At 45.2% G+C, this 22,022-nt stretch overlaps 1 protein-coding gene across 1 annotated transcript; it reads right to left on the reverse strand.

The window, feature by feature from the left end:
* Window positions 1-8,372: 8,372 nt before the first annotated feature.
* DYRK2 (dual specificity tyrosine phosphorylation regulated kinase 2) lies at window positions 8,373-18,530 on the reverse strand. Its single transcript, XM_082739654.1, has 3 exons — window positions 18,080-18,530; window positions 17,296-17,444; window positions 8,373-10,296 (listed from the first exon to the last, which is right to left on the reverse strand). The coding sequence occupies exons 1-3, from the start codon at window positions 18,126-18,128 to the stop codon at window positions 8,689-8,691; spliced, it is 1,806 nt and encodes a 601-aa protein (XP_082595780.1). The 5' UTR covers window positions 18,129-18,530; the 3' UTR covers window positions 8,373-8,688.
* Between the last annotated feature and the right edge of the window lie 3,492 nt (window positions 18,531-22,022).

Genomic DNA, 22,022 nt, shown 5'->3' on the forward strand with positions numbered 1-22,022 from the left:
GCTGTGAGGTGAGAACATGTCACATTGAGGAAACAGCAAGACAAAAAGCCTTCACCTTTCCAAAGGAATTATCCTACACTTCTTTACTTTGCAAAAGCCTGTCTCTTTGCCTTATGCCAAAAATCATATACATAGGTGCTCAATAAATATTAGATGATCAGATGAATGATAAATGACGTGTCTTCATTAGGACAATTCCCTTCTCATAGAATGTTCTTTTTCTCTCTACCAGTCTGAATTCCATCAAGACCTGGTTAGAGACATACCTCCCTGAAGCTTTTCTTATCCATAGTGACCTTTACATGCTCTGAATTTTGTCTTTTACCATTCTCAAATTGTTTAATGTTTTCTGTCTAATCTTGTGTCTTTGCAATTAAACATAAAGTCCTCAAGGGTAGAGGTGTATCTCCTTTTCCATTTCTTTAAAAAAATTTTTTGTTTTGTTTTGGTATATCCAAATACCTTATAGAGCAGATGTTTCCTTTCTATGAAAGTAAGACAAGAGGGAAGCCTAAGAGGATGGCGGTCCTCATGGAGTATTTGGCTTAGTTCTGACCTCTACAATCTTCCTTCTCCCTCCTAATTATGTATTTTATAATCTTTTAAAAATCTAAATAATTTCCTGAATTAATAAATAAGATTTTACTCCAAGCCTTCAAATTCCAGCAAAAGATAAATAGCTTACCAGGACTTCACACTCTGCAACCAAAGGCATTAATTTTCACCTTCTCTTTTCTAGAAGAAATGAGATACTGTAATTCCTTCTGATGCAGTGTAGCAAGTCAGATGTTAAAATAGCACCAGCTGCTTTTCATACACAAAGAAACACCACTGTTATCCCTACTTTAATATTTCTGCATCTTAAAGAGTCTTCCAATCCATCCTCTTCTTTAAATCTCCATCCCCATTCTCTGCCCTGTCTAATCTGCCATCTCTTGCAAACACTTCCAACTTGTCTTCCTTCATCTACTCTTGCCCTTCTAAGTACATTCTACTAAAGACAGCCAGGGAGAGCCAGGCTGTTCATGGCATTTTCCTAAAATCCCTTGGTTGTTGCCCTTGCAGATAGGATAAAGACCAGAAGCTTTAACCACACCTACAAGGCTTGGCATAGTCAGGGGCCAAACCATTTTGCCAGCTTCATTTCACACCAGGTTCTCTCATTCTTGTGGTTTGAATGGGCTCCAGCCACAAGGACCTTTATTTAGTGGCTCACACACAGGTTGCTTCTTCCAGCTCCAGGATTTCTGTCCATGCTCTCCTTCCTCAGCTCGAGCTATTTATTTCCTAAGGAAGCCATTCTTTTTTTTTTTTTCTAAAGATTTTATTTATCTACTCGACAGAGAGAGAAATCACAAGTAGGCAGAGAGGCAGGCAGAGAGAGGGGGAAGCAGGCTCCCAGAGCCTGATGCGGGGCTCAATACCAGGACCCTGAGATCATGACCTGAGCCGAAGGCAGAGGCTTAACCCACTGAGCCACCCAGGCACCCCCCCCCCCCAAGGAAGCCATTCTTGATCCATACAAGATAACACAAGCTGTCCCCCTCCATTATATACACATGCTCAGCACCACGTGCTTTTACTTCCCAGCCCTGGTTACATTTGCAGTTATCTGTTCATATCATTACTTGTTTAACACCCTGTGTTCCCAACTAGTCTAAAAACTCTGGAAAGACAGGAATTACTTCTGTTTTGTCCACTATTCTATATCTTTAGCATCTAAATAGTACCTGGCATATAGTAGACATCTAATAAATATTTGACAAATAAATGCTATCTGCAGTAAATGTTAATAAGATGGATGTCTGTCTCTTTCTTTTTTTTTCCCTTTCCCTTTCTTTTCTCTCTCCCCACCCATTTCTTTCCCTTCCTTTCTTCCTTTTTTTTCCCCCTCTCCTTTTTTTCCTTCTTTTTGCTTATCAAAGACAAAAATCCAATGATCTGAATTCTAGGGAAAGGGGAAATTAGGTTGGATATTCCCTTCAGATAAAAGGATGACAGATTAACTCAAACTCACCCATACCCTTGTTTCCTGTAAATATACACAAATTGCTGGTACACTAATTAAATTTCCCCTGCTTATGGGGTTTTGTTTTGTGAGTAACACACTTTATTTTTACCAATGAAGAAATAGTCTAGATATTTAAAACTCCTGAAACTTAGGAGGGGAAATAATTTGGGATAAAAAGCAAGGAAAGACACAATATTTTAGTTTGTAAAATTGGTTTATTTACAATTGGTGTTTTAAAATTGTATTTGGAACTTTAATTTTTATATATTTGCCTGGCAGGCATTCTGTGTTTTCTTTAGTATGGAGGCAAAGAATAGGAAACCTGAGTAAGTTTGGAATTTAAGAGGTTTACCTGCTGCTACAGTCAGTAAAATTTACCTTTTAATCCCTGAGAATTAGTAAAGAGTCAAAAATATTTTCATACATTCAAATGTTAAAAAGCATATTTTAAGAACAGAAAAGAAGAAAGCTACTATAATTTATCAACCTCCCCAAATATGGCAATGTTAGGAGTCCCTCTTCCACAAATTACCCGAGAGGTGTGTGCACAACGCACGATAGTTATCAGGTCCACCTGAGGGGACTAAGATGCTCTAGTCCTCCGTTTTTTGTATCTTCTCCTCTTTTAAAAAGTATCGGGAACTGATGCACAGTTTATTCAAGTAATAGAAATGTTCACTGCTAGCTCAAATCCCCCCCTTTCTAAATTTTTGTATGTGATACAGAGCTGGGGATTTTACTGTCCTAGACCCAAATTCTCTAGGTTGCAATCTGAGGCCCAAACTGTTTTTGCAAAGTCACGTTGGAACAAGTCACTTCAGTTTCCTCAAATATCAAGTGAGGATAATTATAGCTTACAGGAATATATAAGGCTGAACTGATGTTCATACAACACCATGAGGCCTGTGAAGTCTTCTTCAGAAGGAGCAATGCTCTGGGAACTATCAGTTATACCCTGCTGCTCCTTATTAGAGATGACTAGTTAATAATACTCCTAAAATGTCAGCTTTCTTTGGAGGAGTAAATATAAATTCTTTAGTTTGCTCATTTAAGTTCCTTGAGAAGGAAAGGAATGGCAATTATGTCCTCCCCGATATATAGGAAATGTAGCACAGATAGTAAGGACGTGCCACAGCAAAACAGTATGTCAAAGTCAAGCCAAATAAAACCAAAGCCTGTGCAGTAAGATGCAATTTTCTTATGTATGTGCAACACACTGGCAGTCATTTTTCATTTTGGACAGTGGTAAGCGTCACTAATGACAAGTGTTTATTTGCCTAATGACAAAAAAAAAAAAAAAAAAACCCAAAAACCAAAAAACCAAAAAACAAAACCACACAAACCAACAAACCACAGCATAATTCAAACTTCTTAAACACAACAGTGAAACAAAGTCACAAATACTCTTTCTTCAAATCCCTCTTAATGCTCTTTCCAAAACAAAATAAACTATTTTTCCCTTTCCCAACAATGCCAGATAAGAACATTCTGGAGTGCTAGTTTGAAGGCAGCTTTGAAGTTCCAGAAATAGCTATTTGAATAGGTGTTGATTCCCAAAGCAAAAGGATTACAGAAATTCAAACAGAATATAGCATTAATCAATTTAAGAAAGCGCTTTGAAAAGATCTGATAAAAGAGAATGAGTGGAAACTATAATCTTCTCTGAGTACATCAGATCTGGACATTCTATCTTATATTGCTGCTTTAGCATCTAGCTTCCAATTTTATACGTCATGCACGTCTCTTAATTTTTTTCCCGAAATACATTGGTTTCTTGGTTAGTTCATCAGTTGGTATTTTTTCACTGGGTAAGAACTCTGATTAGCAAGAGAAGCAGTCATGGGAGATTATAGCGTAGGATGTGGTAAGACCAAGTCTGGTTTGGGAAACCCCTATAGTATTCCCTTGTTTTACGCAAATCCAACTTCTGCTGCAGGAAGCCACACTAAGTAGTTTTTCTGCTGTTGGTGGCAGTAGGGGTGTAAATAAAAACGTGAGGTAGTTCTTTCCACAAGAGGGAAATATTTGTCTACATAATATCCCTGCAATGTCTGACAAATTACTAGAGCATCTGCTTGCTGTCATCTGTAAGAAAACTCTTCACTTGGTATTAACTGAACTTGATAAATCACGAGCTAGTTGCAGTTTACAGGCCCTATTTTCCGATCCAGCCATGGCAGAAAGAGACACGAAAACCTCCCAAAACATGAACCATAGAGACCACCAAGTACAAGAACTGCAAAGGCATAAGCATTCAGAAGCATATGGGGGAGCTGGTGAGCGCATAAACGAATCATTTGCCAGAAGTTGGGCGCAGAGAATAGATTGGTGGGGAATAATTTACAGACTCCGCTCCCACAGCTTATCACCTTGAAGGTTCAAATAAAAAAAAGAAAAAGAAAAAGAAAAAAAGATTTGATGTTTCAGCAGAATATAAAACATGGCTGCAGAGTCTGTATAAAGGATAAGTTACGTGGAAATATTACAGGTTAAGAACAGGATATCCCGAGAAAAGCAAGAGTTGCCTACTAAAATCATTAGTCTTTCTTTCTTGGAGCTTGCACATTTATACTTTGCACATTTATACTTTCTTACTTGGAGCTTGCACATTTATACTGAATAAAAAAGAAAAAATTGTAGCTGACAATGTTTGCCTTCTAGACTCTCTCCAGGCTACCAGACCAAGAATATCACCAGAAATAGATCAGGAGTTAAATTATAGTTAGAAAAGGGGAGAAAAGTAAGGTAGGACATTAAATTTTTATTCTGAAATTATCTCTGGCCACGACAATAAAATGTAACAAATATTCACTGAACAGTCTTACTCCTGTCTTCAGCTGTACAATACATACAGTATCATAGAACTGGCCACTAGGATTAAAATCCACCAGAACATATTTCATGTTAAGTGGCGACAGCAGCATCTCACAGAAATGTTTACATACATATATACACAGTCCACATTCAACCATTTTCACATATTTTCAGTACACACAGTTGCAGCATATTACAGTCACGTGTCTAAGTTGTTGCTCGATAAAAACCCAAGCCACTGCCTAGACATAACTGTAGCAGTTGAGCTGAGTATAATTACAATTAATTTTATATGTCCATAGCAGAGAGATGTACAAGCCCCTAAGAAACAAGAGTTGACAAATACTTTTTTTTTAAATGCTACCACAGCATTATGTTGGGCGATATTAAAACCTTTACCAACCAAATCAGTTTTTTTTTTTAAAGTCTTCTGCTTACCAGAAATATTCTTGATGAAAAAAATTACAAAAATGAATGCTCTCCTTAAAATAATTCACACTTTTAAGATTCCAATATGGCCCAATGCTACTGATGCCTGAAGTGTTGCCTAACCTCCTGATGGAGTCCTTGAACATGACTCCAAACCACACATTAAGTTTAAAAGTGGCTGAAGTGCCTTGCACCCAAATTGTAAAAATCCCTGGCCATCCGTACTAGAGCCAGGCACATAGAAAAGGAATGCACTTTGGTTCAGACCAAATGCCCTGGGATTAATCACACTATAAAATTAAATGGTTTGAGGTAAATTTTTACAAATACAGTTGGTTTTTGTCTAGTGTTAGCGTAACAAAAAAATATCATTTAAAAAATCAGTCTGATGTTCAGATACAACAAAGACCGTCTTTAACCCCTTAAACATAGGAATTTCCTGTGTGACTAACCAGTGGTTACCTTCCTCAATGCCTGATGATGAGTCACGCCTTACGGTTTCTATTAAGGCCTATAAGTAACTGGGTATTTAAGACAGATGTAGCTCTGCAGAGGTGGGTTCCATCCTCACTGCCTGGTATTCAAAGAGTTAAAGAGGCCCAAAAATGCATGCCCTACAACATGGCATTCGGAACAAAAGGCACATTGTTAACACTAAGGGCACAACTTCTCCTCTACTGGTGATCTGCACTGTCCCGCGTCACCGTGCTGTTCCACTGTCGTAGCAACGCCCTGACGTGCTCATGCGGAGGTGCAAGGAACGGAGCCAGATGAGACTGCAACCAAAGACAAGACACTGTGCTAGTCTGAAATCTGAAAACAGCTCAGACATCCCTAGACAATGGTAACCTGTGAGACCAAGGACTGTTTCCAAGCCAACTCCTAGTAGCCTATTAGAGCCCTTCATTTATTTAAGATCACAGAGATGCAACATTTTTTTTTTCTTTTTTGGACATCGTAATTAAGCTAGAATTTTTTTTCAAAGCAGCCCTATCACGAAACACTGAACACGGTGGCTCTTTGTGAATGAAGTAAATTTCACTGTATTTGGGGATGGGGGTGCATAGCGCTGCACATTATAGTTTGGCTTAAAAGTTTCCGGTTACATTTGTGAATATAGTCACAAATGCACTATTGGCATCTTAAGAACTAGTTTTATGTGGTGGGGGAAAGACAAGCAGTATTAGTCCATTTATAGATTTTCACATGTATTTTAAAGGGAAATTTCTACTAATGGCAGGCTCAGGTTCATAGAAACCTAACTGCGAAGATGAGGGTGGGTATGGAAGAGGAGCATTGCAAGGGGAAAACAGCCTTTATATTTTTGTTTCTTTTACTGACCTCAAGAAGCAAACCATCATTCAGAGGCTTATGGTTTTTACAAAGCCACCATACCAATTATGCCTTTAAGTCAGAATTTCAGTAATAAATACAGTCTTTAAATTCCATAAGCCACTGATTGGAGGTTTCATCACGTGAGCATCATTTAAAAAGCAACTTACTAACATATTATTGCACTTCCACAAATTACACAGAGATGTGTATAGAATGGTAAAGAATTTGGGGAAAGAAGCTCTAATTTCTAAATACAGAAGGACAAAGTAATTTATCAGTGACACTCTTAAATAGAAAAGCAAATAACAACATCACTATCTTTTTAATAAGCTAATCTTATTACTGTTTTTTGGCAAATATCTGTAATATTTCCTGAGCGTTTTTCTCCACCAACAACTGACAAAGCCTCAAGATAAGTGTTTTATTCCAAAAACTACTTTCTTTTTTCTTTTTCCTTTTTAAGTTAAGAGAAACTGTAGGACTAATAGTTAAAGAACTTAACCGGAAACTTTCTTGGCCTCGCCGGGGACCATGCTTTAAGTACTTGTAAATCAATTTACAGGCAATACAATAATATCTGTGCATATAAAAGAGTATTTATCCTAGTTTACACTACCCAAAACCTATTTTCCAAACAGGCAAAAATCTCTCTATATTAAATTGCACATACTAAAAAATTTCTTCAACGTGCCTTGAAATTGTTAAATATCACTGCTCATACATTAGTGATAAAATACTGAATTTTTCACTTTGAAAATAATTATTATTCAGAGACGAAAATATTCTTTTACCTAACTCTCAGTTACTTTCCCAGGTAAAGTGTCATTCCCACAAAAACAATCAGTGCAATCCAAAAGAAAGTAAGATAGCGAAATGCAATTTGGGGTATTTCTAATGATGCAAATAAGTCAAACCATTTAACTTGCAATTGAGCTTCTCCTCCTTTAAATTTGTTATTAAAATTGGTCTCATTGAACAGTCACAATGACTTCTGTTCAGCAAGAGGATTTTCAACCTTGTTTCTCTTTAAAGAAAGAGCTGATGCTTTCCCAGGCTAAGAGAACCTTACAGTGGCACCTGAAAAGTGTGAACTCACTCTAATTTGCTAAACCTTTGGAACTCTGGAAATCCCCACCTTAAGTAGCTAGGCTGCTGTTCTTTTTTAAACTGGGATATGAAACAATGGTCATAATCACAGCTGAAATGTCTCTCTTCTGTATTAACAGTCTGGGATATATATCTGAAGGAAGGAAAAAAAAAAAAAAAACCAAAACCCTAAATGCAAGCAACAGATGTGTGGTAAAAGAGGAACAGAGAGGAGGAAAGCAAAGAGGAGGAACAGTTCATGGAATACATTTCTATATTTAGGTGCAAAACCAAGTCCGTAATCTGAGGCTTCTTTACAAAACTGCTCGCTGATCATATTAGAAAATTGGAAGGAACACACACGTTCCCGTTTACCCACCCAGGTGTGCTTGGCCACCTTTTAGAAAGTCAGAAGGCTAAGCGGGCATTTACAACCTTGGGGGGGTCATGTCTGTTTGACCACTGGTTTGGGAAAAAAAGTCCCTAAGGTGCAGTTGTCCTTAGAGCATCGCTGGCTTCCTGACCATTCTTTCCCGCCCTTGCTACCACCCACGAGATGTACGGCAAACGGAGGCAGGACCTGCTACCCCAGTGCGTGAACCTGGCGCATGGAGGGAGGAGGGGGCCCTTCGGGGGCAGTCGCCTGGGGAGAATATACTATGAACCATAGAAACAGTGAATGTCTTCGACACCAATCTGTAAATGCGCAGCAGTCACGAAGTAATCAATGGCCTGCCACTGATGTTTATTACTCTGCCACACTAGATACAGTAAGGCTCATCATACTTTTAGAACACAAAAACAGTTTCAGGAAGTATAAAAACTTAAAGCATTGTCCCCATGTATTTTATAAAAACAAAATGAACAACTTTCTTACATTAAAATAAGTGCTGAAAAGATACAAATGAGTTGAGTTATTGAGCAAATAAAAACAGGTCTGAGCTACTCCTTTTCAACCCGATAAGGCTCAGCAACGTCGTATCTTTCAGATTACCAGCATCGGGGGACTCAGCTCAGCTAACAAGTTTTGGCAACACTGTCCTCTGCTGAATATTCCCATTGGCATCCGTCATCTGTGCCAAATTAGTCCTCAGTTTGGAAGCTGAGCTGGAAGGTGGAGGTAACTTGGAAATGGATGTGATAGCACCAGTGCTCTCGGTTATCCTTTTCACGGATGTCTTCTCCCCCGTCGGAGGCTTTGGCAACCGCCTCCTCAGCCAGGGGTGCCGTAAAGCCTGGCCAGGGGTCATGCGAACCGCAGGATCCCATTCTAAACACTGTTTTAAGAAGTCAAGGAAAAGGGGATCGTCACACCCCTTCAGTGCATTCCCCCACTCTCTGCTCTCGGGTGGGCCCCTCAGTTTCCCCCGCCGGGAACGGCCTCCATTGAGAACCACAGAGCCGTCTGAGAGAGTCGTGACAGTGCAGTAACGGGGATAACCCTTGGAGCTCACAAAATTTTTGGCTCGTTTGGACGCATCCAGCAGTTTCTGAGAGGGCATGCCCAAGAGTTCAATCATACAAGCCAGCTGGTCCCCTTCATCTTCCCCAGGCAAGAGTGGGTAACCAGTCAGGAGCTCGGCTAGAATGCAACCCAGGCTCCACATGTCGATGGGCATGCCGTATCTGGCGCCGAGGATCACTTCCGGAGCCCGGTAAAAACGGGACTGAATGTACGTGTAGACACGCTGATGCTCGTAACAACTGGAGCCGAAATCGATCACTTTAATCCCGCTTCTACCCTGCTGTTTTAACAAAATGTTCTCGGGCTTAAGGTCACAGTGAATGATTCTGTTCTTGTGCAAAGCATCCAAGCACTGTAGAATCGAGTGGGCAAACTTGCGAACCAGAGGCAGGCTGAAGCCCTGGAACTTATTCTTCTTGATGAGCTCGTAAAGGTTCATGCTCAGCAGCTCGAATGTCATGCAGATATGGTTCCGGAAGGTGAAGTTCTCCAGCATGTGGATGACGTTCATGGTGTTGTCCTTGTCCTGCTTCCGCAGGTGCTCCAGGATTCGGATCTCCTCCGCCGCCTGCCGGTGGAACCGCTTCTCGTTCCGCACCATCTTCAGGGCCACGTGCTGGTGGACTTTGTGGTCGTAGGCCTTGACCACCTGCCCGAAGCTTCCCTTTCCGATGACCTTGAGGACCTCGTACCTGTAAGCCACGTGGTCATGGGGCACCTGCACGTAGGATCCCTGGTCGTCGTCGTAGCCTCCATTGTTGGGCCCACCGGTCATGCCCTGGCGCTTCTTTGCATTTGGACCCAAGAAATAGATCTCGGGGTAGCTGAAAATCTCATGGTGCTCGAAGGTGGTCAGCTTTTGCATGTATTGCTTCATTGCTTGCTCAGGGGTCAGGGGGGTGGCCTTCGCCTTCCCCAGGCCTTCCATAGACTTCAGAGATGTGGCGCTGCCCTGCCGTCTGTGGACACTCTCCAGCTGCCGCTCGGGCACCACTGGCAAGCCCGCCTTCCCCACCGTGGTGAGCCCATTGGGCTGTGTCGTGAGCACTGTCCGCTTGTTACTGTTGTCCTCGAACAGCTGCTGAACCTGGATCTGGCCGTGGCCGTGGCTGCTGACGTGTAAGTGATCATTCATTGTGTGCTTACTGCCGCCGATCTGGAATGCAGAAAGCAACCGTCAGGAGGGTGCAAGAAGTCTGTGTGTCCACATGGGCTATTTTCCAGGTCAGCCCCCAGCCCACCTTTACAAAACCTGATCTGTCTGCACTTGCAGGGGGGAGTCAGGTGTACTACAAGGGAGGAGCTGTATGCCCAGGAGGAGCTGTATGCCCAGGAGCTGTATGCCCATCACGAACACCCTGATGCTGACAGCCTCTGAGAAAATAAAGGACGAGCGGCCTTGGTAAGGCTTTGCAACATGAGATCCTGCAAACAAGGACACTGTGAGCACTTCGCCCAACAGACCAGTCACTGGCTGCACTTATGCAGGATCTTCAGAGAAAGTTCCCCTGGAGGCCAAGAGGTCTGTCTTGTTCCCTGGCCTCTACCTAACATTCAGCACAAGGCCTGGCACGCCCCAGGCATCCCGCTCCACCTACACCTAATATGAAACGAAACGGGACACAGAGAAAACAAGAACATGTGGTCTCCGTGCCGGCTCCGCCCCTCCCCCTTTCACGGTTCACTCAGTAGCTTCCTTGTTGCCAGGAGGGCAGGGGCCACGTCTGTCTCACTAGCTCTGTTGTAAAAACATCAGCATATTCATTCTCGGTCTTCTCTACTACTTGGAGAACTGACTATACCTAGGAAGATGTATGCACCGCTGGCAAAAAAATCTGCACTTTTCGGCTTGAGAGATTCCCATGTAGATATGCACTGTAGCATCCTGTAAACCCCTCATCTATTTTTAAAAACGTCTGGGCTTCATTGACTGGGATGACCATTTAAGGCCATTCAGCGCGACAAACCATCCACCACACACTTTTGGGCCTTCCTTTGGTCAATGGCTCAGCTCTGCACACAGTGTATTTCTGTGGGCTGCTGGGATACTCGGCTTTCCAACAAGGAATACAAAGTAGCGACTTCTATTTCAGGTGCACATGCCAACCCTGAACATTCCTGTCTAAACAAAACTGCCATTGCAAGCCAAGGGGCCCCCAGCCTTTTACTGAGAATCTGCTTGGGATTTCTTTCAAGTATTATTATTGCAAAGATGTGAGGGAGGGGAGAGCCCTAGCGGCCACGATGCCCTCTCAGTTAGGAATTCTCACCAGCCTCAGACAACCACCCACAAGTCTTAATGCATCCTGCTTGGTGATTCCTATATAGAATCTTAAGGATCAATTCCTCATTCACAACCCACCTCATTCATTCAACCAGTATCAGCTAAAGTCTAGCCACACAAGGGGCAGAGGCACTGTTCTCTAGGAGCTTATAACAAATTAACTGAAATCTTCTTTGGTATTTCTTTCTGTGTGGCGCTTTCTGAATCCTACCTTTCGGGCTTTCTATACTACCCAAAAGAGTAGAAGCAGTTTGTATATGTAATATCGCAATTTGGGAAGTCGTTTGGGATCACCTGGATTCCAAAACAAAATTTCACGTCCTTCTTAGTAGCCAACCAAGACCTTCGAATTTTCTTTAACTAACATATTGCCCGCACAGTGATTATCTGAAGAATGACTTTTCTCTCTGCTTGCTTCTAAAACAAAGTAGAATATAGTATAGTCCCTGGGCTTGTCCAAAGTGTGATTTCATAGAGTGAGGGATTTTACTTCTCACACCAATTCTGTGAAGACTTCTAGTCAAACCCTTTTATTAAAGTCATAGATGATGATATTCATGCTAAGTGAACTTTTGTCAGGGTAGCTGGACAGGTTATTATATCCCCATTCGATGCCAAAAGCGGAATGGTCCATAAAGATGAATTAGGAAGTCCATGAGTGTATATAAAAGTAGTACAGGCTTGTCCAACTGCTTTTGTTTGTCCAAGCCCACTCTCTTTGCACCCCTCCTCCAAAGACCCACTGTAGTCTTTTAAGCACCAGGAAATACAAGGACCTGAAATTCAAAAGCTATCTCTTCTAGAGAACCATTCTCTTCAAGGTGGGAAGGAGTGATTCAGAAGAAAAACCTACATTACATTTTGTAGTGTACACACTACAAAAAAGCATGAGGCTTCAATAGGGACAAAATTAACCTTGGGGGTTTAGCAACTCCTAAAAAGAGAACAAAGCAAAACTTTCTCAGCATCAGAAATTCACTCCAGTTTTTGCAACAGCAGTCTTCATGTTTTGCACAATTAAAAATTTAACACACACGTTTAGTGACTAGCACCAAAGAGAGCTTGACTAGTAACTGGTTCACCTACTCCCTCTCCAAACACTTTTTCTGACTCTTCTCAGCTATCTCAACTATTAGTCCACCTACCCTTGGGTGGGTTCAGGGGTTCCCCAGGGTTCAAGCCTCAACGCTCCTGGCTTCTCAACTCCCACTAATTCTCCCTACTTGATCCTGACCATAGCCGCGGCTGACATCTGCCACCTATGCCACATCTAGCTGGGGCCTGCCCAATCTACTCTCCTGGGCTCTGGCCCTTGTGTCCAACTACAGACTCATGGCCTTTCCCACAAGCAATTCAAACCCAACTCGTGATTTTCCTACCCAAACCATTTCCTCCTCTCATCCCCTCAATTTCCAATGAACAAAAGGCTTCACCGCTGGTCACTCAAGCTTTACAACTGGAAATCCTTTTCAATGTCTCCCTCACCTTCCAAGTCCCCATTAGGCCTTGTCGTCTCTCTCCATCCTACTTCCTTTCCAGGGACCCGGCATCACGACCCTCTCCTGTTGTCTTTCACTGGCACACTGAAAGCTGACTCCTAACATGCCCCCTTGCTTCTGGGTCTAAAATTCCTCAAATCTCTTCTCTCCAAAGTACTTCTGGAGCTGTAACTGAAAACTGTCAATCTGATATTAACCTCCCTTTTGCTCAAGGCCTCCAACTGTATGCCATTTCCATAGATAATACATGAACTGATAGGCTAGGACTCCAGGTTCTGAAATGTAGAACATAAATGACCTCAGTCCTTCCTTCCAATGTCATCTACCACTGTTACAATTCTGAGAGTAAAAAAGCTGCATTCCCCAAGACTGGTGGAGACACCAAGCTCTTTTATGCTCCTCTACTTTTTGGTGAAGTCATGTTTCATAGTGGTTACGAGTTGAGACATCTTCAATTAGACACACGGGGAATGAATCCCAGCTCTATTACTTACTAAATGCGTGACCTTGGGTGATTTACTTAATCTCTCTGAACCTCAGAATACTTGCTGTTAAACAAAAGGCAACAGGGCTTCTCATTAGGGCTATCAGGATTAAATAAGGTAAAATGTACAAAGTGCTTAGTAAAGAAGAGCTATTATTATCATCTTTCCAAAAGCTGCTTGGACTCTCCTAACCCCTAGGTCTTCAATGTCCAGTGCACCTCTCACCTTTCCAATGAACTGTCCCCCTTCGTTCCCTGTGTGGTTAGCCCATGGATAGACCGTTAATGCCTAGTTCATTTTACCCTGTTTTGACACTGGAGGTACCCATCTGGCTGTGAGCAATTCAAGGGCGGAGTCACCTCTTATCTTTGTTAAGTCCTTATTAACATAAACCCAAACAGACAGAAAGCACTCAGGACAGATCAATTAATTAGAAGAACACATGTTAACAAACCCTTGCTGACCGATAACTCTCTGAGTTCCATGTGGGAACCAACTTTGTACCTTCATAAGAAAACACGAAGTTAAAGCCCGGGGAATTGGGAATCCTCCCTGGTGACCCGAGTCACAAGATGTTAGCCTTCCAGTGCCTCAGCAGAGACTTAAAGGCAAATGACAGCCAGTTAAAAAGGACTCAGAGTAGATGCATCGACTAAACACCTCAAAGCCACGGGTGTCATTAAAAAAAAAAAAAAAACTCCAGATGTTAAGGAGGATTCGGTTGAGAGGCGGTGGTAAGGAAGGCCTTTGATCTCAGTGTCTCTAATCACGACAAAATTCTGAAGCACAATTAACTGATTAGAAAAAAAAGGGGTGGGGGAAGCTCTAGAAGAGCCACACTATTTCCAGAACACATATGCCAGGCCTATGTAAGGGAAAGGATATTAAAAACCTTTCATTCCGCCTCCTGAAGTCTCAGGACGTGGCTTACTCCTATTTGCCGGGGCCCACCTAGAATGGCTGTCGCATTTAAAACACACACAGAATGAATGCTGTTGTTAGACAGGTAGGATGTATGCGTGCAAACAGAGAGACCCACAGAAGCCTTCTCTGACCATGAAATAGTTTAGTATTAAAAATTATGTAAGAACAACAGCTTGGTAGCTTTAATCTCTTCCAATAATAAAGTGGAAAATAGAAGATCCTTCACTGTGCTAACATTTTTAAGCATCTTGAAACTTCCCTGAAGACATCTTAGACATGGTGTATAGTGTTATGGAATAGAACTGAGTGCAAAAAGGTTGGATTTTAGTTGCTCCTCAGTCACAGACAACCTATGTGGCCCTAAGGCAAATATCTTACTTTTTCTTCTTCAAAATATTCCTATTTTTAAAACGAGAATACTCATTCTTCTTTAATCCCAATTATATTATAAAGGTAAAATGATAACTGGAGATGGCTTTAAACATCAGAATATTTATGAAACTGATCTAATACTAATACTTGGGAATTAAAAAATAAGTATAATATTATCTCCTATACAACGTTAAAAAAAAAATAGGAATTGAGACAGTCACTGGGCACACTTTTAGAACAAATAGAAACAAACAAAATGACTAAGTATACAATAATTTATCCATGGAGACAGGTAACAAAAGGGCAATGGACTAAATAAATTCCAAAGTTCACAGTCTTTATAATCACATATTTACCCACCAACTGTATCATTTACAATGGAAAATATGGGCAAGCTCCTGTGACAAGGTCATTTTTCTCTCCTCAATACGCTTTCCCCCTCTTACTCTAAAACAGCTCTTCCCAGGTATAATTGCTGTGGGATTCAAAAAAAAAAAAAAAAACCTTATCAACACCTGAAAGACATATGAGAATATGAATCTGCAAAGATTCCTGCATTTAAAACAAAACAAACACAACTTCCTAGGATTAGCGGTGTCAAACTAGATGTTGAAGCTAGGCTCAGAAGGGCTGGCCTTTAGCTCCAGCCTTGACATCAACTTGCTAGGGAATCTTGACCAAACCAGTTAACCTACCTATTTCCTCACCCGTAAAATCAAAGAGTAGAACCAGATAAATGCTGTGTGGTCTTTTTAAACTCTCCTGTTCTAGGAAACCTGCAGTGTTGTACAAATAAAATCAAAACTAAACCACAGTCAAAACCCAACTTCACACTTTCCAAACCAAGTCTCTAATGACCAATAGCACACTGGAATTTTAACTGTAAGATAAAAACAGGTCAATCAGGCAGATACCACAAGAAAATATACGCATCCATTCCTGGGAGTCCTCAGAACGACCCTCACATCTTTTCATTTCTGGTCCACGGCAGGCTGTTCCTCCAGTGGACACCTTCTGTTTTCTCTAATCTCGTTACGTGTACCCACTGAAAAAAGTAAATCTAGTAAAGCCCACTCCTGGAATCCAGACGCAAACCAAGCACTTCTTTCCAGGTCACGCCAAGTCATGTGATTGCATTCACACATGGAAAAAAGTGGATGTGATCATTTCCAAATTGTCAGACAATTCCGAACCTAACAAACCCAAACCCCTAAAACCAATGGCAATTCCTCAACTAAAACATCACTGTAACAGGAACATTCAACCATTAACATACACAATCAACCAGCCTGACTGATTCTCTTCCACCATCAACAGTGCGACACAATCAGTTAACTTCAGTGTGGTCAATTCCTAGCCCTTGGTCACATGTTACGGGGAGAGGGGACAGAGGGAGAGAGAGAAGGGAGGGAGAGAGGGACAGAGAGAGAATGACTAGAAACAAAATGTTCTCCTATACAACTGGTGCACATCAGTCCAGGTCTAAGGGGAGATACTCCGCTGCATCCATCCTCTCACAAACTCTCTAATGAAGAAGTTTCCCTGTAACACCTGACCCTGAGCTGCTTCTCTGTAGAGCAGAAATGGCCTTTTCTACAAGAATTCAACTTTCAGGAGGCAAATGAAGCCATATTCCTACCAAGTGTCCCTCATGGAGAACCACCTTGGGCTGTTCCTCTGGAGGATCCAATTGGATATAGGACCTGGGGAACCATCAGTACCTCCAAAAGTGCACAGCCCCTCTAATCAGTCACCTTCCAAGGGCGATCTCTGCGAGCTGAGAAAAGGTACATGCTGCAGTCAAATCCAGCTTGCCAATCTGCAGCCACTAGTCCCACGATGGGCTCTCCCCTCCCTTTCCACCCACAGAGGGGCACAGGCACCTGCCAGGCGCCCTGCCCTGCCCTTCTCTCTTCCAAAGCAAAGGCGGCTCTTTCCTTTTGAATAATATCCAAATGCAGAATCCTTACAGGGGTGGCTTGTTGTTTTGACTGCTGCTGTGGCTCTTATTTTTGTTAATGTTAATTACAATTTCTGCTGTGCTCAAACCTGTAGCACTCATAAAACATGCTTCCACACGCGGGGGCAATTGGCGGTGCTCCCTGCTAGCTGGAGCCAGGCTTGGGAGGCTCTTTGGGGGATCGATTTTCCGGGCAGGACGGCCTGACTGTCCCCTAACACAGATCTGTTCTATAAATACCCACTACTCAACGTGGTGGTGGTGGGGGGGGGTGGTGCTGGGGGATGTTTATCCGGTCAGGGAAAGGAGCTCTGGGAAGCAAGGACAGGAAAAGGAGGGAAAAAGAAGGAAAAATGCAAGAAGGAAGTTCCGAGGAAGAGGAGCGCAGGGGTGGGCGGGCTCCAGAGGGGAAGTGAGGGGCCCACGCCACGAATCTTCCTTTGTGGCTGCAGCTTTGGGCTCACCCAAGTTGCATAGGGTGGCGTCCAACAGAGGCCACTAGCCAGGGGCGTGGAGACACTCGCACTTCGACCTTTCTCTTCCAGGCGTCAGAACACCACCGTCCGGGTGTTTATGTCCCGGGCCCCTCCCGCACCCCTTCCCCCCGGCCTCCCGCGGGGCTGGGTCTCACCGTGTGCGCTGCGGCGGCAGCGTTGCTGGCCCGGAGAGGCGGCAGGGCGATCGGGGAGGGCGGGCCGGTTCCCACTCCGCTCCGGGGAGCCCCCGCACCGAGCCCCGGGGAAGCCTGAAGCTGACGAACGGTGCTGTCCCCTCCTCGGCCTGGGAGCCACGCGCAAGAGGAGACAAAAGAGGGTCAGGGGAGAGAAAGTCACCCAGACCCCGTCGCCCCGCCCCACCCCTCTGGGTAGCGAACCCCGCTCTCCCCAGGAGACAGGCCGGATGGTAAAAACTGGCGTCTGGGGGAACTAAAAGGGCGCCCCGGCCCCGGATCCCAGGCGCGCAGCCCCGGGCGGGGCTCAGGCAGCTGCAAAGTTAAGTCGGGCGCCGGCGCGCGAGTTCGCGACCCCGCGGCGGAGCCGGGCTGGGCCGGGGCTGGGCGGCCCACGTTGCAAGCGGCCGCAGGCCGGGAAGAGGACTGGACCGCCGACAAGGGCGCGATGGCCTCGCCAAGCCCCGGGCGAGGGGGTGGGGGGGTGGCCCGGGACGGCCCCCGCCGGCCGGGTCGAGGGTTCCACTCGGTGGAGCCCGGGGGCCGGCGTGCAACAATGAGCTGAGCTGAGCCGAGGCGAGGGCGCGCCGTCCGCCCGGGGGCCCCGCCGCGGCGCAGACTTTGTTCGAGGTCCCGCAGGCGGCGGGCGCCCGCGCCACGAGGGTTGGACCCGGGCCGCGCGGGGGCCGGCGGGGGCCGGCGGGGGCGGGCGCCCGGGGCGGCGTGGCGGCCCGGCCCTCCTTACCGGTCGGGTAGGCGGCGGGAGCGGCGGCCGAAGGTTTCCTGGTTAACATGGCCGCTGGAGAAGAAAATGCATTTCAGGGCTGCCGTCTCCGCTGCCGCCGCCGCCCGTCCTGCTGCTACTTCTCCCGGCCGCCGCCGCCTCCCGGTCGCCCCTCTCGCGGGTCTCCGGCGCCTCCTCGCCGCCTCGCGTCAGCTACAGCCAGACACACACAGTCCGCTGCATCCCCGCGGCCCGGGCCCGCCGCCGCGAGTCCCCCGCTCTCCTCCTCGCCGCCGCCGTCCTCCTCTTCCTCGGGCGGCTGCAGCACCCCCCGGCCCGTGCACATGCCTCGCCCTCCCCTGCGCGCCGCTGGCCTCCCCGATTCCCTCACATAGGGCGCGGGGGAGCGGGCTGCGCCGCCACGACCGACTCGCTCGGGAGCCTCCTCCCGGGCTCGAGCGCGCGCGCCCCCGCGCACACTCGCTCTGGCGCCCGCGCGCGGCGCGGCCGGGGAGGGCAACCCCGCCCCCGCGCCCCTCCGCAGCCGGCGCAGGCCCCGCCCCCGGGTTCCCCCTCCCCCCCAGCCTAGCCACAGGCGCTCGCGTACACCCCACCCCCACCCCGGCCACCCTCCGGAGTCACTACCCCACCCAGTCATCTGCATAGCCACCCCTCCACTCCCCGGAAAAGTCTGCAGTCTCCGCTCGGCCTCCGCCTCCCCCTCCGGCCATCTGCACGGCTCCCCTCGGCTCCCCTCCTAAAGACCTTTTCCCCTCCCCGGCCCCCAGCCCCTGCAAGCACCCCTCCTTTTTTCCTACAGCGCAACCTACCACTGCTTCTTTCCCCCGAAATCGCTGCAGAGACCCCACCCCTCCCACGAGTGCCCCCCAAACACAGGCATTTTCAGCTTTCTGAACCCAACGGCTGCGCACAGACAATACTGTCACCCCATTCCGGTCCCAGTGGCTGAACCGCCCCCTCTCCCCAGTTTATCATGTAAATAACTTAGTCGTGCGAAGGTCACCTCGATAAGTCAAGCCCGAAAGAGGGCCACAGCTTAGCTCGGTGAGCCCTGAGCGTGGGCGAAGGAGGGGGTGCCCTCCCACCTCCTCCTCCACCACACACACCCTCCCCGATTTACTGACACCAAGTGACCGCTTTCCAGTCTCTAGGACAGGGGAGGCTGAGAGGCGCTTGTGGATGGCTGCTGGGGAAGCAGTTGGCTGTGGGTTGCTAGGCAAAAATAAACATCGGAGACACCTCCCATTTCCTTACAACTCAGAGCCTTTCTCCTGCGCGGCCACGCGGAGAGACACACCTTCTCCTTTCCGCTCCCCGCGGTCAGAGAGAGACACCTTTAACATTCCCAGAGACAAGTTTCTTTCCCCTTCCGAGACACGGGGAGAATGTCCCTGCCCTCCCAGCTTGCCATCTACAGCCTCTTTCCCTCGAAGGCTGAAAAAGTGCTTTCCCATCTCACACCTGCGCCCTGTGGTGTGTGGAACGTCCTTTGCACGAAGGTCACAGGTTGTCATTCCAACAGTTAGGAAGGATTGAGGGCTGAAAGCTATTCGGGGCCCTTCCTTCGGGAGAAATGCCCAGTTTCTGAAGTTCTGGGGGACCTGGGCCCATTGTGCTCCGCCTCGGCAATCTGCAGGGCCTCTGGCTGGACCAAGTTTGCAGGCCTGAGTTAGAGCAGATCCAAATCACTAGGAGGGCCACCTCCTGCGGAGTCCCATCGCCCCTACTGTCTGCAAATTGTCATAGCAATCCCTTGGATAGGACACCCTCAGCGTTCTATAAATGAAACGGAGGGTCTCCTGGGACCTTACAGAGGCAATTCTCATAGGGGGCGTTGGCAGAAGAGACAAGTGGCAAAGAATAGAATTTTGCCTGTGGTATGTCCCTCCAAAAAACCCTTTCTTAGTGCCTTCAGTGGAAACTTCAGTGGAAACTAAATATGGCAGCTTTTTCGTGAATAAGGGAAATGCTAGCTACAGGAACTCATGGTGTGTCAAATTAATATTAATCTACACATTAAACAGGAGGAAAAGGAGCACTGACTTTTTTTTTTTTTAATAGAAGGACACAAAGAATTATTAACTTTAACCAAAGAAAGAAGAAGATACATTTTGGGAGAACTTTTCCTACTATGTTGTTTTATGACATGGCAAGTATCACTTCAGTTTACATTTTTTGTTTTTTTTGTCTTAAGGAAGATTTGCTATTAAGTCTAATCTTTGGCTCTTTTAATTATCAATGGCACGCAATTCTTACTTAGCTCAAAATTAGTATTTACAATTTGTTGGATTCCTCTCATTTTGTTAAATATTTTGTTAAATATCAGCCTAAATTAAGGTCAAATACGTATACAAATGCACCCCTTGAACTTTCAAGGAGAATGAACTGGGTAAAAGCTAGGAGTTACTACCCTCAAACTTTATTACTTTAATGCATCATTATTAATTATACTGAATAGTTACTTCTTTATTAAATTGTTTCCCAAATATTATCATGCTTAATTTTCACAAATCATGGCCTGACCAGAGTAGATTGTTGCTAATAATAACCTCCTCGGGGGACTCCAGTCTGTGGGTAAGTGTCTGCTCTTTGATTCTTGCCTGTTGAAAAAACCCTATCTGTTTCGTATGTTTATAAAATCCAGGCTTCAATAACAAATAGGTAGGCAGGATGTGGCCAGATTAGAGAGAAGGAAACTTTGGGTAACTCAGAATGGAACCTTGTGGAAGGAAGTCGAGTTTTCCCAGGGAAAAGGAGTGATCATAGAAATGGGAATGAACAAGAAAATTGCTGGTTTCACAACACATTCACCCCTTTAACCCTTTTATCCCAGAAACATTTACAAAGAGTTTAGTATGTACAAGGCCTCCACCATATGATGACTTATCAGATGTGGTGGGCTAGGCTTCAGTCTGGCCATCTAGGACCTCATTCTTTTATCTGATTCACGGTAACCAGTTAACATATTTTTGTACTGTCAGAATTGGGGCTACACAGTTAAGTAAATCATTTCTGGCTCTGGTCATCATTCTTAAGAAGTTTGCAGTCCAGGAGAGACCAGACACTGAATGATGTGATAGGGTCAAAATTGAGGCTGGTGAGAGATCCAATGGGGACACACAGAGGGAATGACAAGCTCTACCTAAGTGGTGACTGGTATCCGAGAAGCTGTGCTTCCCTGAAGGTTTTCAAGATGCTTGGGAGTTTGCCAGTAAGACAAGTGAGGCCAGGATATTCTAGGCAGAAGAAATAGGGTGTGCAGCGGTACCAAGGTATAAGAAGGTATAGTGTATTCTGGGAGACGGGTCAGCAACCAAAACAGGGGACACTTGGGGTAGCAGGGAAAGGGTTGGTACTGTCGCCTTCACAAAGTTAGGGTTCCCGATGAGAAGTCAAAATTTATATGGGGATTATAGCTGCATGGGGCTATTGTGCCCCTAATCCTGATATTGTTCAAGGGTAAACTGTATATAATAAATATATATATTCAATATCGACCTCTATTGCTCCATATAACTTATTACATATATAATATATGTATATATTATATATATGTAGCCCATTATACACTATGCATGCATATATATATGTGTATATACCCATATATGCAATGGATATATATGCATATATATACATATTTATACATATATACATATTTATGAAATCAATGATCAAGTTCCTGCCATGTGTCAGGCATGGCTCTGGGTATTTGGAAGCAGCAGATCAAGTCCTGGCTGCGTAGATCCTGTATTCTAGCGCAAGGAGAACTACAAGTAATAACACGTCGAGCGCATGTCAAGTGAGTAGGGGCACTATGCGGGCGACGAAGTGAGGTACCCTTGTACCTCGTACCCCCGTAGAGAGAGACCGGAGGCAGGGCTCTTTCACTCGGGTCCGGCGGGGAAGGCCTCCCTGATGAGGTAACAGCCTGTGGGCCGGCGGC

The sequence above is a fragment of the Mustela nivalis genome (genome assembly GCF_964662115.1).
Source record: "Mustela nivalis genome assembly, chromosome: 7".
Lineage (NCBI taxonomy): Eukaryota > Metazoa > Chordata > Mammalia > Carnivora > Mustelidae > Mustela > Mustela nivalis.

Bases quoted from the DNA above. Each gene is read 5' to 3' on its own strand.
- DYRK2 (XM_082739654.1), bottom strand. From the start codon at position 18,128: ATGTTAACCAGGAAACCTTCGGCCGCCGCTCCCGCCGCCTACCCGACC. The intron at 17,445-18,079 runs GTAAGGAGGGCC...CGTGGCTCCCAG, and splicing joins TCCCGCCGCCTACCCGACCG to GCCGAGGAGGGGACAGCACC. The intron at 10,297-17,295 runs GTGAGACCCAGC...TCTGCATTCCAG, and splicing joins CTGCCGCCGCAGCGCACACG to ATCGGCGGCAGTAAGCACAC.